The following is a 15,686-nucleotide window of genomic DNA, read 5'->3' on the forward strand; positions in this document are numbered from 1 at the left end:
CAATTGGACTACCAAATTGTAACACAAGCCACACCAGCAGGTCACCTATTTCTTCCTAGATTTTCTTTGCTGAGACCTGGAGGCCATGTAAATAGCTGCTGTTGGCACGGAATTGGTTTGAGAGGGAGCTGTTTTTGAGGTAGACCGCACTTGTGTTGGGTATAACCTAGGTGTGGTACCAGAGGAGTACAGGACCCTGAGGCTAAAAAAGAACTTAATTTTTGTTTAGGCTTAGGACGGTAGCCTTCCACAGGTCAATCTTCCTCTCCCGAACCATATGGTGCCTGAGAGGCAGGCTCACTTACAGTTCTTCTTATCTTTTTAAATCTGAGTTCTTTAATGTAGCTTCTAATAGTCTGTTTGGTGCTAATCTTCAAGCTTATTTATATATTTTACTAAAGAAAGGTACAGATAGAGTTAAATATTTTTTCTTTGATAATTCCCAAGTGTTAATTTGTAATAGAGATAATTTTCTTATCTAATTAACCTCATTTATTTCAAATAGGAGGGACTGATAAAAATGGACTTCAATTTAATCATATCTTCATTAGTTAATTGTTTTTACTAGGAAATGATAGGACTGTTGAATAGTGTAAATTTTAAGGTCATCTTGTAAATATATCAGAAAGAAAGAAAAATCAGAAAAGTTAACACTTGGTACATTGTCTTTATTTTATGAAGAAACTAAGGCCTTCTACAAAGTAAGGACTTATTCAGTCACTTATTTATTTATGTAGCCAATATTTATTGTCCACTGTGTGTCAGGTACTGAACTAGAGGTAAAGAGTTAAACAGACATTTCCTGTGTTCATTGTATACATAAAGTCTAGTGGAGAAGACGGGCAGGAAATAATTATCATAAAACATTAGCCGTATGATAGGTGAAGTACACAGAGTCGGGGGAGATTCCTCAATCCACTGGATTAGGGTGAGGCCCCTGGCAGAAGTGATGTTTAAGCTGAGGACCAAAAAGGTGAGTAGAAACTGACAGGGTAAAACAGGGGAGGAGAGTAGTCCAGGCTGAGAGAACAGCATGATTAAGGACTGCGAGGTGAAAGAACATTCTGAGGATAATAAGAGGAGGGCAGAATGGGATGCCAGGAGACCACTTGTGCTGCAGGTGGGAGCCAGTGGTGACTTGTTTTAGCCAGTGGTGACTTGTTTTAGGTGACTTGTTTTAGGAAAGGGGAAAGTGAGATGATTCTGGAGATATTTAGGCAATGAAAAACATACATTCTTTTATACAGTTTTATTGAGATGTAATTTATATACTGTATAATTCACCCTTTTAAAGTATATAACTCAGTGACTGTTAGTATATTTGTATATTCACAGAATTGTGTATCTATCGCTTGTGTCAATTTTAGGACATGTTCATTACCCCAAAGAGAAAACCTACTCCCCTTAGCTGTCACCCCCCAACACCCCTATGCTCCCAACCCTAGGCAACCACTAATTTTGGAGGATATCATAAAAATTTCCCAGTGTTCTGTTTTCTTTGCTTGTGTATTTTATTATAGTGAATAGGTTTTATTAGTTCATTTTGCCAAATGATTTCTTTAAAACATGCCATCTTATTATAAAATATCCTCTTCTTCTTACTCTTAGTTTTTATTCTTTATTTTTTTACAAAAAATTTCAAACATATACTAAAGTAGAAAGAAGGTAAAATGGTAAACCCACATGTATACAACACCAAACTCATACAATCATGGCAGTCTTATTTCAGGCATTTTGTGCTCACTCCCACACCTTAGGTAATATTTTTAAGCAAATCAAGACTTCCCTCTTGACCTTTTATTTATAATAATAATATTTATTGAGCATTTTCTATGTACAAGATGTCATGATAAGAGGTTTACGTGATTGTTATAGTTAATTGAAAAATTACATGTTGGGTACAAGTCTAAAGCCATTTTATAGGTGAAGTAAATGATATTTAGACTTCTCAACATGTTTCCTTGTTTTATTAAGGTTCATTTCATTGGTGAATAATCTTATGTTACTGCAGCTTCATAGCTTTGAAGATTTCAGGACTCTGGTAATGGGTGATTCCATAACATGACTTCCAGATATTACAGTGGATTATTCGGTCAGTTGACCTTAACATTAATAAAAGATATATACCATCTATTTTTGCAATATAAGGGTTATACTCGTATAAATGATTAAATTTTTTTTTATTATAGAATCCTTCTGAGATAAAATATAATAATCTTTTAAAACTTGAAAGACATTAATAACATATCTGGGGTCATACAGCTATTCCAGTGCTAGAGCCCAGATTCTTCAGATCTTAACTCCACTGCATGTTACATGTCTGTTCTTTTTTACTGAAGTCAATTTACAATGCTGTGTTAATTTCTGGTGTATAGCATAGTTGTACTCCTTTTTATGTATTTTTTTCATTGTAGGCCATTACATGGTATTAAATATAGTTCCCTATGATATACAGTAGGACTTTGTTGTTTATTTTATATATAGCAGTTAGTATCTACAAATCCTAAACTCTCAGTTTATCCTTCCCCACCCCTTTCCCCAAGTTTGTTTGCCCCCATAAGTTTGTTCTCTTTGTCTGTAAGTCTGTCTCTGTTTTGTAAATAAATTCATTTGCATCCTTTTTTATTTTTTAAGATTCCACATATGAGGGATATCATATGGTATTTTTCTTTCTCTTTCTGGCTTAACTTTGCTTAGTATAATAATCTCCAAGCGCATCCATGTTGCTGCAAGTGGCATTATTTTATTCTTCTTCATGGTTGAGTAGTATTCCATTGTATATCTTTTTGAATTAGAGTTCCCCCCAATATATGCCCGAGGAGTGGGATTGCTGGATCATAGGGTAAATCTCTTGTCAGTTTTTTGAGAAATCTTCATACTGTTTTCCATAATGGCTGCAACAAACCGTACTCCTACAACCAAAGAAAAGGATGGTTCCCTTTCTCCACACCCTCTCTAACATTTTTCATTTCTTTTTAATGATGGCCATTCTAACCAGTGTGAGGTGATAACCTCATTGTAGTTTTGATTTGCATTTCTCTGATAATTAGTGATACTGAGCATTTTTTTTGCTATTTGTATGTCTTCATTGTAGAAATGTTTGTTTAGATCTTCTGCCCATTTTTGGATTGGGTTGTTGTTGGGTTTTTTTTTTTTGTTGTTACTAAGATGTATGAGCTGTTTATATATTCTAGAAATTAAGCCCTTGTCAGCCTCATCATTTGCAGATATTTTCTCCCATTCCATAGGTTGTCTTTTTTGTTTTGTTTGTGGTTTTCTTTGCTATGCAAAAACTTGTAAGTTTAATTAGGTCCCATTTGTTTATTTTTGCTTTTATTTCTGTTACCTCAGTAAACTGCCCTAGGAGAACATTGCTACGATTTATATCAGAGAATGTTTTGCATGTGTTCTCTTCTAGGAAGGTTATGGTATCTTTTCTTGAAGGGAGAAACTAGAGTGACAGAAGGACGAGAGGTGTAGTATAGGACAGTATAGGTAACACTAGACTGAGAAACAGGAGACGAGGATTCTATTTTGAGATCTGTACTTGGCCAAGTAATTTAACCTTTATGGACTTTAGTTCTTCATTTACATATGGAAGTAGGTCAAAGGTTAGGTACACAATACTTTTTTGGTTGTGAAATCAAATAATTTCAAGGTAGTATTCAAAGCAATTGTGATTTACATTCTTTTGCAAACCAAATACTTTTTTCTTTTGCCATCCCATCTCTATTTAATTTTCTTGTTAATCTACATTATTGTTTAAAATTAAAATATTTGAATTTAAATTTTTAAGCATGGCATATAAGAGCATTGTAGCTGTAGTAAATTTGCAGAAATTAAAATTGTTGGAGGTATAATTTTGATCTTTATGGACCTCACTTTTACCTTCAGTGTTACCCATCCATCCATCCATCCATCCATCCATTCATTCACTCATTTTTTTCTTATCATTTTACTTCTTGGCCTAGTAGAATATGAATGCCTGAACCTGACCAAACTGAACTGAATTTAGTCTATTTTCAAGAACTATGATGAACCCATGTACTTCTGACTGGGAAAGTCTCTTCAGTCACACAGTCATGGGTTTAGGGAAAAGGTTAATGACTTCACATTTCTTCAGACTTGTAGGTGGCTAGAGGACCAGATGATAATTTGTCTGTTCCATCATAAAGCAACAAGATTTTTTTTCTGAGAAAATTTGAATTATCAAAAACCACATCCCATAATGTAAGAGATCAGGTTTCAATTTGATTTGTAAACATTTTTATAGAAGAGAAGTAACACTTGGAGCTCTTTGCAAGTAAACTGCCTGATGAGACTTGATCTAAATTGAAACTACTAGGAGATACTCAGAAAATGATACAGTTGAATGAAATTATAAAAGGCATTTAAAGAACTAAAGGTTTTGTGTAAATACAAAAAGGAGTTTCTTACTGACCAACTTTTACAATTAATTTTGCTTTGAATTTTTGACCTCCTTAAAGTATACCTCAGATTGTGCTTTAATTAAGTTGTGAGTAATCTGGTTAGAGATGAGAAATGCCCTCCCCCCTTTAAAAACCAACTTTTCATCTTGTTATAAGCTTATAGAAAGAAGTGTCTTAGTTTGTTGTTAATGGTTGCTTGGAGACAGTATATAAAAAAGGCTTGAGAACTGTCTAATTTGTGAACAGTAGACTTCTGTAATTATTTTAAACAAGTGATTTTAGAACTTTTCACTCATTGTTTGTCTCAATAGGATTTGAAGTGACTTCACAAAATATAATTGAGAAAAAAATAAAATAGTCAAGTAAAAAGGTGATTGGTAATAATGATTAGACAATAACAAAATGAGAACCAAGATTTGCACAGAATTGCATAGTATTGTTGTCAAGTACAGCTGCTAAAAGAATAGGTCATACATTTGGCAGCAGGGAAACAGAAGCTTCTCCTTCTCCTCAAGATATAAAGAATAAAAAAGCAGGCAGTTTAGGGCAGTTTTCATGATCTTGATACCTGATGTATAGTTATCTTAATGTTCTTGACAGTTATTTCTGTGTGATTCTTTTACATAATCATTCTCAGCCTCTATGCAGATACCATAATGCCAAAATAGGATTTAATATTTTAGGTATATCTTTTGTAAACATTTAGCTGGATTAAAAAAATTATTTGGACAATTCTTGTATTTTGAGTGGATTTTCACTTATTGTGATTGTTAAATTTTGATGCATTTTAAAAATCATATTGTATACTTTCTATTCTGCTTTTCTCAAGTTTTTTCTCTTTCTTGTCCTCTTTTGATTGACTTTTTTCTTCATGACATTATCCTTCTAGTCTATCGGAAGTTATACACATCTATCCTTAAAAAAATTTTTATTGAGATACAATTCACATACTGTACAATTCACCCACTTAAAGTATACAATTTAATGCTTTTTAATATATTCTCAGAATTATTCAACTACTACCACAATCTAATTGTAGAACAGTTTTTTAGCCCCTCTAGAAGAAATCTGTTAGCTGTCACTGCCTATCTTCCATCTCATCCCTAAACAACCACCAATCCGTCTATAAACTTCTTTGTTCTAGACATTTCATATAAATAGAATCATCTAATATGTGGTTCTTTGTGATGGCTGACTTTCACCTAACACAACGTTTTTAAAATTCATTCATGTTGTAGCATGTATCAGTATTTCATTTCTTTTTATTACCATATAATATTCCATGGTACCACATTTTATTTATCCATTCATCAGTTAATGGACACTGAGTTATTTTGACTTTTTGAGTATTAAGAACAATGCCTCTGTGAATATGTTTCCATTTCTCTTGGGTGTATACCTAGGAGTAGAATTGCTGGGTTATATGGTAACCCTATGTTTAACCTTTTGAGGAACTGCCAAACTGTTTCCTAAGCAGTGGCACCATTTTACGCTCCCAACCAGCATTATATGAGGATTTCAGTTTCTCCACAATCTTGCCAACACTTACTACCTGTCATTTGGATGATAGCCATCCTAATGGGTGTGAAGTTGTGTCTCATTGTGATTTTGATTTTCATTTCCCCGATGACTAAAAATGTTGAGCATCTTTTCATACACTTTAATAAGACCATTTATGTATCTTCTTTGGAGAAATGACTATACAGATTCCACATCCATTTTTAAATTGGGTTGTTCATGTTTTTATTATTGAGTTGTGTTTCTTATATAATATAGATAAAAGTCCCTATCAGATACCTGATAGCAAAAATTTTCTCCCATTCTGTGAGTTGTCTTTTTTACTTTCTAGATGGTTATCATTTGCAGCAAAAAAGTTTTAAATTTTATTGAAGTCCAGTTTATCTCTGTTTTCTTTTGGTGCTTGGGTTTTGGGTATTGTACCTAAGAAATCACTGCCTGACTTAAGATCATGAAGATTTGCACCATGGTTTCTTCCAAGAGTTTTATGGTTGTAGCTGTTAAATTTAGGCCTATGATTCATTTTGAGTTAATACTTGTGGAAGGTATAACGTAGGGGCCCAGCTTTATTCTTTTGCCTGGGGGGCTATATGGTTGTGAGTTCTACCTGTTCTTTTAGTTGTTAATGTAGAAAGTATAAAATGTAACGCTGACTTGACTATCTATAATGGTAGATTGCTGATCTACCCGTTTTGAGTTATTTGTCATTGTTGACATTTTGGTTTTAATTTGCTCTCTCTCTTTTTTAATGTATGAAATCATTGGATTTTTAGATTTAATCACAAGTTTACTTTTTTTTTTTTTAAAAGAAAGCTCATTCCATTTTACAGCTCAGGACTTATTTTTATTCTTTAGTGAAAGAAACTTCAGGAATTTTAGTAGTTCTTTTAGTGAATTTGTTGGTGATAAGCTCTGTTTTTGCTTAGCAGAAAATATATTTTGCCTTCAATCTTGAAAGATAGCTCACCTTTCCAAACAGTTCTTGAGTGCCAGTTATTTATTCTTAACCCTTTGAAGATATTATTTCACTGCGTTCTGGATTCCATTATTGCTGTTGAGAAGTTGGCTATCATTCTGAGAGTTCTTTTATGAATAGTCTGCCTTTTCTCTTTGGCTTACTTCTTATTGTCTAGTGTTCGTAGTTCCCTTATAATAAACTTTAGTCCTGTTCTGCAGCTGTGTGTGTCTAATGGTGAAACTGTAAACCCTGAGAAAAAGGTCTGTATTCATATTTAATTGCAAAAAATATATTTCCTTTGTCTACCTAGCACAGTGCCTTGTACATTATATGTTCCTAGAAGATTGTTTGGTTGAATTATTGTTGAGTTTCTTTATATAGCTCTTTTTCTACCAGAGTGTAGTTTAAAATATGTAAAAAAAATTACCTAAAAATATAGGAATACTTAAAAATGTTCATTTGTTTAAAAAATGGGTTTTTTTGAGAAATTAATGTATTTTATCTTAAGTAACAGAAGTAGAGTTAAGCATTACACAAAAGTTCTACGTCTACAGAGACATGAGATTATCAGTGAACTGGTCTAGGGGCCTCATACAGTTTCTGGGCAGCCAGTTCCACCATTTCTTGGAGGGACTAGAATGTAGTTTACAATATGTAAAAAATTTTTACCTAAAAATATAAGGAATACTTAAAAATATTCATTGTTTAAATGTGTCTTAAAGTTTTTTTCTCATGATATATCATCATGGCATTAGCAGGAAGGGGATGTCATGGTGTTGTATATAAATTATTGCCTTTGGGTTAGGGTTAATATTTTTATTTAAAATGTAAAATATTTGTTGTATGTTATATTGGCTGATAAATACATTAAGCCGTTACATTTTAAATCAGAATATTTTGGCATAGGGTTATATAATTTCTGGATTACTTTTTTAATTATAAAGACTCATGATTTATTATTATAATAAAACTGTAGAAGGGGTGTGTGTGTGTGTGTGTGTTTAAGATTTAATTCCTTTTTACTATGAGAACGATAGAGCAGAGAGAGAGAGACCATCCCTATGTACAAGAGCCGACATAATCAATCTGGCATCTGTTGCCGGATAAGAATAACATGACAGTAAAACAGAAGGTTGGGATTTTGTTCAGAATTCAGAACTTTGTTATCTTAAATATAATTCACTTGGATTATCAGGTTACAGTGATACCCTCTTGTATTTTTCCCTTTTAGCTGAAATCTGTCTGAAACCATTAGCTCTTCTGTGCTCTCTGTGAATGCTATAAACCCTGTCCTCTTGTTTTTAAAAGGACTACCTTCTGTTGGTTTCAGATTTCACTATTCTAAGTTAAATATGGGCTTGATGCCATCGTAATAACTTGGATTTGGGATTTGTGGCTATAATTAAGTGGTATAATAAAGCACATTAGGAATTGCATTGTGTCTACCTCTAATTGATTCTGTTTTGTTAGGCAAAATAACATTTTTAAAGTGTTAAAATTAATTTTTTTTGATTCAGCTCTAAGATGGAATTTTTTCAGATATACTGTCAAATATTTCATTCCTTGTTCATTAATTCATGTTATATGTGTGCGTGTGTATATATGTGAATAGACTAAACTTGAGTCCTTAGTTATGACAGTATTGCATTCTGAATGTTACAGTAAATCAGATTTGACAGTAGAACTCAGATGCTGCTGATGGTTGAACTTGGGATATCTAAGCTTGAGGCTTCAGAACTGGAATCAGACCCAGGGAGAATGATGTTGCAGTGACTAGAGCAGCAGTGTCGTTTCCTGGACCGCTCTCTGCTCTGACTGAATGAGGTTCTCTGGGAGTAAGGTTCCGGATCCCTGGAGACTTCGTTGTATGCTGAAGTTTGAGGACTTCAGATAAGTGACTTCTGCAGTAAATTTTCATCAATGAAATGCTCTGTGAACAGCATATATTATCAATAGCTTTCAGATTTGTAAGAGTAAATACTAGTCTGGTGTGGAATTGGTTTTTATCATCAGTTGTTGATTTTCTATGCAGTTGAGAAATACTGAGCCAGCAAAAGTCGACAGGAAGGTAGCATATTATCAGATGTAAGTAGCGTCCGGTACCGGTGATCTCTGGTCTCAGAAGTTTCAGCTGTGACGTGAAAAGTGAGACAGTCACCTGATCTATTATTTATACTTTAGTAACAGTGTTCTTTGAGATATTTCAAACTCTTTGAGATCACAGAATAAAACATCTTTGTTGGAAGTTTGGCCAAATGGTAAATTTATGCTCTTTGAAAGGAAATTAAAATGAGATATTTTATAAAGTAAAATGTGAAAGCATCTTTCTCCTTTTCTCCTCTTTCTACTCTGTAGGGGTTTCCTTTGCTTATTACGCTTTGGGTATATTCTTCCAGATTATTTCTCTTCCCATGAGTATATATGTATTTACATACACATATGCACATGTATTCACTTATGTTTCCATATTTTAAATATTGATATATACAAGCAGATTGCCCCTCTTCTTCCAAAGGCTGTAGCAATTTATGTTCCATCATCATAGGATATCAACAGTTTTAATAATTTTATGAATATGATAGGGAATACATTTTTACTAATGAGTTTAAGCATTTTTTTTTTAAAAACATGTATTCTTGCATTTCTTTTTTGATGATTTGCTTATTGATTTCTTTTACCTATTTTAAAATTGAGTTGTTAGGGGTTTTTTTTTCCGATTTCTTTGTATAGGATAGATATTTAGCCTTTTGTCTGTTATATTGAATAAGCACTTACTTTTAGCCTTCTCAGTGAAGTAATAACAACTAAGATTTTGCTTTGTGCCAGGAATTCCTATGAGTCCTGTATGTATATTATTTCATTTAATCCTTACTGTTGTCAATCTCTGCTTAATGGATGAGGTAGCTGTGATGCAAGGAGCTTAAATAACTTGTTTGAGCACATGTGACTACTAAGTGGTAGAGCCAGGATTTTAATCTAAAAAATGCTGATTTTAAAGCTGTTACACTGTATCTTTACTTACAAATTTTTAAAAATGTGAAAGTCTGAAAATTTTAAATTTGATATAAAACTCATTTTTGTTTTTTTAAAAATTAAAGATATTTTTAAGAGGCTATGATGATTTTAATACAAATATTCCTTTAAGAATAGTAACATAAACACACACATATAGATATGGATATAATACCATAATGTATTAATACAAACATAGACTTTTGGGGTCATTTGTCCTATTTCAATTTAGAACTGACCTTCAGTAGCATATTCGTCTCGATTTTCTTCCTGTATTGATTACCATAACAATCCATTTTATCTTCCTCCTACCAGTCATTTTGCTTTTATCCAACCTCAGCAGTTACTGGAATAATCATCTTAAGTGCAGTTTTGTTCATGACACTTCTTCCTTTGTTTGGAAACTTTTGGTATATCACATTTGTGCTGAATGAAGGCCAGGCTCTTTCTGTAGCAGGCATTAGGAGACTTGTATAACTCTGCTTCACCTTTACCTTTCAAGAATTACCTTCAGCAAACTTCTCCCAACACACTCATACATCAGATAAATGGGATAATTTGTTTTTCTTCTTTTGAAGCCATATTTTCCTGGCTTCATACTTGGATCAGCCAATGTTCTTAATCAGCAGAAGCTGACTAGATGATTGAGCAATGAGGAATTTATTTAAGGGTGTTTGGTAAACTCAGAATTTTTGAGGAGGGCTGGAAAACCTCACTTAAGGTTAAGCTTCCAGGTAATGTGCCTCAGTCACCTCTGAGAACTGTCGCTCTCCTGCCCTGCTGGAGGAAACCACCAGTGCTGCCCACTTGCTGCCACTCCTGGGCCAGAACTTGGTTTGGCTGCCTCTGCTGCTGCCATTGGTGATGTGTCTGCTCTTGCCAAAAAGGGTAGCTCCACACAGAGCCCGTTTTCTTGTGGGACTCCCTTTCAAACTGAAGTCTTGTGCAGGTGCTTCCGAATATCTGTGTCGTAGTTGTAGGATATGTTGGGATTTAAGGTCTAAAATTTATTTTGGGAGGTGACACTTAACAACGTGGTAATTTTCTTCAATATGAAAAGGTTCTGCAGAAGTTGTTGGGAAGCTGCAATATGATAAATGCCACTATAATACTTTTTCTTGTATTCTTCCATCTGTAATGTTTTCCTGTTTTCACCTGCAGATGAATAAATTCTATGTAAAGACCTACTGGAATTCCATTTTTGAATTAGTTTGCCTGGCTCTTTCTCATCTGAATTTTCTTATGACTTCTTCAACATTTCTTTTTCCATTACTTACTTCTTTAATACAATATGAAAGCTCACAAGTAATTTTAAAATATATTCTAGTATGAGTCAAATGGCATGGAAAGATACAGAAGAAACTATAAAAGTTGCTTTTCACCACCCACCTCCTCTCTCTCTACACTTCAGATTGCTATTTCTTTTCTAGATATCATGTGATAAAAATGATCATCTTTGATTTTTGGCACTTGATAATAAGTCCATTGAGTATAGAGGCCCTTATTTATCCTTTGGGCTTCCGTAGAGCCAACTACAGCTGTTCCTGTGGTAGAATAATATGTGAAGTCCTGACCTGAGGCAATAGCTATGTAATCATTTTGGAAGTAAAAATTTACAACTTGCGAACTTAGTAAATGTGCAGAGAAAGGTAGGAATCATGGTAGACTCCAAGAGTTCTAGCTTGGGAAATACATCCCTGATGATGCCATTAAGGGAGACTGGGAATGTAGGAACTGTTCTGTATCTGTAGACATAGTGCGAGAACCCGTTCTGATTATTTTCCATTGTTGCAGGAGCTCCTTTATCCATATTTCTGATTTGAATTTGAATTTGTTCAGATTAGGCCTAGATTTTCACAGTGGAGGAAAGACACTAAAAAATAACACTTTGTAATAAAGTTGTATCTGAGGCTTGATTGATGAATCATGAGTAAGACCTCTCAGTGGGGAGATGGATTTTTCTTTTAAAGCCACAATACTTAGATTAAATAAAGTGAATATAAACCCATTTTCTTGTCACTTTTCATCTGTAAGTAGATGGAAAATGGGCATATATGTTGTTATATATCCATTTTTAGAAAATGATGTTTGAGAGTATGTTTGATTTGTTTCAGTTAAACTTAAAGGAACAACAATAATAGTAACAATAATAAGTCCCTCATTTTGATAAAATACCTCTGAAAAACTTGTGCTGAAAAACCACATTCAGGTTTTTGTTTTGGGGGTATTTTGCATTTTGCCTCTTTTTTTTCCCCATTAATTACAACTAATTTGGCATTTTTTTTTTCATTCCAGATCATTCAACTTCAAGTGGCACATTATCTTTTAAGCCTAGTGGATCATTGGTTGCTCTTCCTACAGCCCATGTCATGCCGTCTAACTCCAGTGCTTCAGTTTCCAAACATAGGGAATCATTGACATCAGATGGCTCAAAATGGAATGTAAGCCTCATGCAAACACTGGGAAACCATGGTAGGGGGGAGCAGGACCCTTCACTAGACATGAAGGACTTCAGGCCCCTCCGGAAATGGTCATCTTTATCCAAACTCACTGTTCCAGATAACTACAGCCAGAGTGGCATTCTGCATACGGAAGAGTCAGGGAGTGGTTTGGAAAAGACAAGGAGAGGCAAAGCTTTAACATCACAACTAAGGACAATTGGACCTAGCTGCTTACATGATAGTATGGAGATGCTTAAGCTAGAGGACAAGGAGATAAATAAAAAACGATCAACTCTGGACAATAAATATAAATTTGAGAGCTGTAGCAAAGAGGACTTTAGAGCTTCTTCCTCCACTCTTAGGAGACAGACCTTAGACATGACATATAGTGCCTTACCTGAAAGCAAGCCCATTATGACAAGCTCAGAGGCCTTTGAACCTCCGAAATATTTAATGCTTGGTCAACAAGCAGTAGGTGGAGTTCCCATTCAGCCTTCTGTGAGGACGCAGATGTGGCTTACTGAGCAGTTGCGGACAAATCCTTTGGAAGGTAGAACTACAGGGGACTCTTACAGTTTAGCTCCTTGGCAGCAGCAGCAAATTGAAGAGTTTCAACAAGAAAGTGAAACACCAGTGCAGGTAAGACTCAAAATCTAGTGTTTGCTTCCCTCCAGTGGATATTATGAGTATAACCACACTTGCAGAAAGCATACGACAGTGTGTCCACGGGCACAGATTGTTTTGCTTTTCCTTTCCCCTGAAGGATAATAAGAAATAAATGTTATAAACTCTAAAAGTATTGCGTTGATAAAGAAAGTTTTAAAAAAAATTTGAGACTGATTAACGTGGAAAACTTGAAACCTTGTACCTAACTTGGGCTTTACTTTCCTTCTCATTTGTTAAATGGGCATAGAAGTAAACAAAGCAAAACATACTCAACCTAAACAAATTTGAAACAGAAACAAAGGAGCTGGTGTGGTATAACAGAAAGAACATTAACTTGGGAATGTGAAGTCTTGGACTTTGTTTCTAGTTTTATCAGATTCAGAATCTGGATGATTCTCTTCTTGTCAATAGCTCTGGACCTCTTTCTTTTTTTTTTTAATTGAGATGTAATTGATGTATCACAATATATTAGTTTCAGGTATACAACATAATGATTCAGTATATGTAGATATTGTGAAATGATCACCACAGTTAGTCTAGTTAACATCCATCACCATACGTAATCACAAATTTTTCTCCTTGTAATGAGCACTTTTAAGATCTACTCTTAGCAGCTTTCCAATATACAATACAGTATTATTAGCTATAGTCATTATACTGTACATTATCTCTCCATGACTTACTTATTTTATAACTGAAAGTTTGTATCTTTTGACCTCCTTCATCTGTTTTACCCTCCCTCCAGCCCCTACCTCTGGCAACCACCAATCTGTTCTGTATATATGAGTTTGGTTTTTTTTGTTTGTTTCAAAAACATAATTTGTCTTTCTGTCTGACTTATTTCACTTCATATAATCCTATCAGGGTCCGTCCATATTGTCACAAATGGCAAGATTTCTTTCTTTTTATGACTGAATAACATTCTATTATATACATACAGCACATTTTCTTTATTCATTCATCAACTGATGGATGGACACTTAGGTTACTTCCATGTCTTGGCTGTTGTCAGTAATGCTGAAACGAACATAGGGGTGCATTTATCTTTCAAGTTTATGTGTTCGTTTTCTTCAAATAAATACCCAGAAGTGGAATTGCTGAATCATATGGTAATTCTGTTTTTCATTTATTGAGGAACCACTGTACTGTTTTCCATAGTGGGTGTACCAGTTTATATTCCCACCAACAGTGCACAGAATGTCTTTTTTCTCCATGTTCTTGCCAACATGTTATTTCTTGTCTTTTTGATAATAGTCATTCTCACAGGTATGAGGTGATATCTCATTGTGATTGTGATTTGAATTTGCCTGATGCCTAGTGATGTTGAGTACCTTTTCATGTACCTGTTTACCATATATATGTTTAATTCTCAGTTTCTTCATATATAAAATGAAAAGATGGAGCTAAGATCATTTATAAAGTTTTGTTAGTGGTTGATATGTATTTAGGTTTATAAAACAGATGTGCTTATTTTTTTAATTGGGTGTCAAGATTTATTAATCATTTTAAGGAAAGCACTTTATGATAATACCACATATAAGTGTTTTATCCCCTAATGTAACATGTAAATGTGTAAATTTCTTCATCTGGAAATGTTTTTTATTCCAAGGTAATTTTCTACAGTCCATTTTAACTGGGAAACCAATTATCTGTAGCATGTTCATAAAATATTGCCTATTTTTTCTATTACTAGAATTTTCTGAAACAAAGCAATTCTGTCAAAAATTGTAAAATTTCCCTAGAGTGAAACTTAAAATTGCTATCTATTACTATTTCTAGTAAAAATAATAAAGATTAAAGGAATATATTCTATGAAAAGATAAGGAAATCACTTATCTAGGAACCTCACAAATCTGCATACAGCCCTAAAACATACACATAATCTAATGTGCTGCATTCACAGAACCCTTAACACATCCCATGTACCTTCTTTGCTCTTGTTTTGGACATAGTTCTTATCATCTTAATCATTATGTATATTTAAACTGCAAACCTAAACAAGTATTATTACGATGTGTGAATTATAAATCAGAAAAGAGCGATTTAACCAGATTTATTTGTGATTTATCTATTCAAGCAGTTGAAAAATAGGAAACCCAATTTTTCAAATACTATCATATTTTAGTTCTCAAGTGCTTGTGATTATAAAAGAACAGAGATGAGTAGTTGTTTCTCCAGCTGGTGTCTTTACGCAGGATTGGAGTTGGGGGGGGGGTGCTGAATGTTCTGCTCCAACCTGAAGTAGATGCCATAGAAAGGTAACTGACAAAATTGGATGAATTTTAAGGAATCAGTACTAATTGACTCTTTCTTTCATTCTGATAGGAGAAACCTCTTCTGTAATAGAAATTTTCCCCGACCTTGAAGCAGTGCACAGACAGGGTAGGGGGCTTGGAGGTGCTTTGTGGAGCAAGCTTATTGTTAACTCTTCTCAGTGCGTGATAGAGGAAGGAGACTATAAGGTGTGCTTGAAAAGCTCTACTTTTTGATTAACTTTCTTTGGGATGGTCTCTTTATAGCGTTTTTAAGTTTTGGAGTAGAAAGATGAAACCAGGTAAAGAAAACCTAGACACTTTTATTGCAATGTTTAAATGACTACTTCTCTTCTAATTCTCTTCTGGGACTACTACAGAAAAATTTCTTAAATACCTTCTCCTTGGA

The 15,686-nt window shown here is 34.1% G+C and overlaps 1 protein-coding gene across 4 annotated transcripts in view; it reads left to right on the forward strand.

Annotated features, from left to right (window-relative positions):
• CEP85L (centrosomal protein 85 like) overlaps positions 1-15,686 on the forward strand; it is a 149,225-nt gene that overhangs the window by 42,089 nt on the left and 91,450 nt on the right. For all 4 annotated transcript variants that reach the window (XM_064486741.1, XM_064486740.1, XM_031456223.2 and 1 more), the window contains exon 3: positions 12,214-12,998. In XM_064486741.1, coding sequence (XP_064342811.1) covers positions 12,214-12,998 — 785 coding nt within the window. The remainder of the gene's footprint in view (positions 1-12,213; positions 12,999-15,686) is intronic.

Source organism: Camelus dromedarius, chromosome 6, assembly GCF_036321535.1.
Source record: "Camelus dromedarius isolate mCamDro1 chromosome 6, mCamDro1.pat, whole genome shotgun sequence".
Taxonomy (NCBI): Eukaryota; Metazoa; Chordata; class Mammalia; order Artiodactyla; family Camelidae; genus Camelus; species Camelus dromedarius.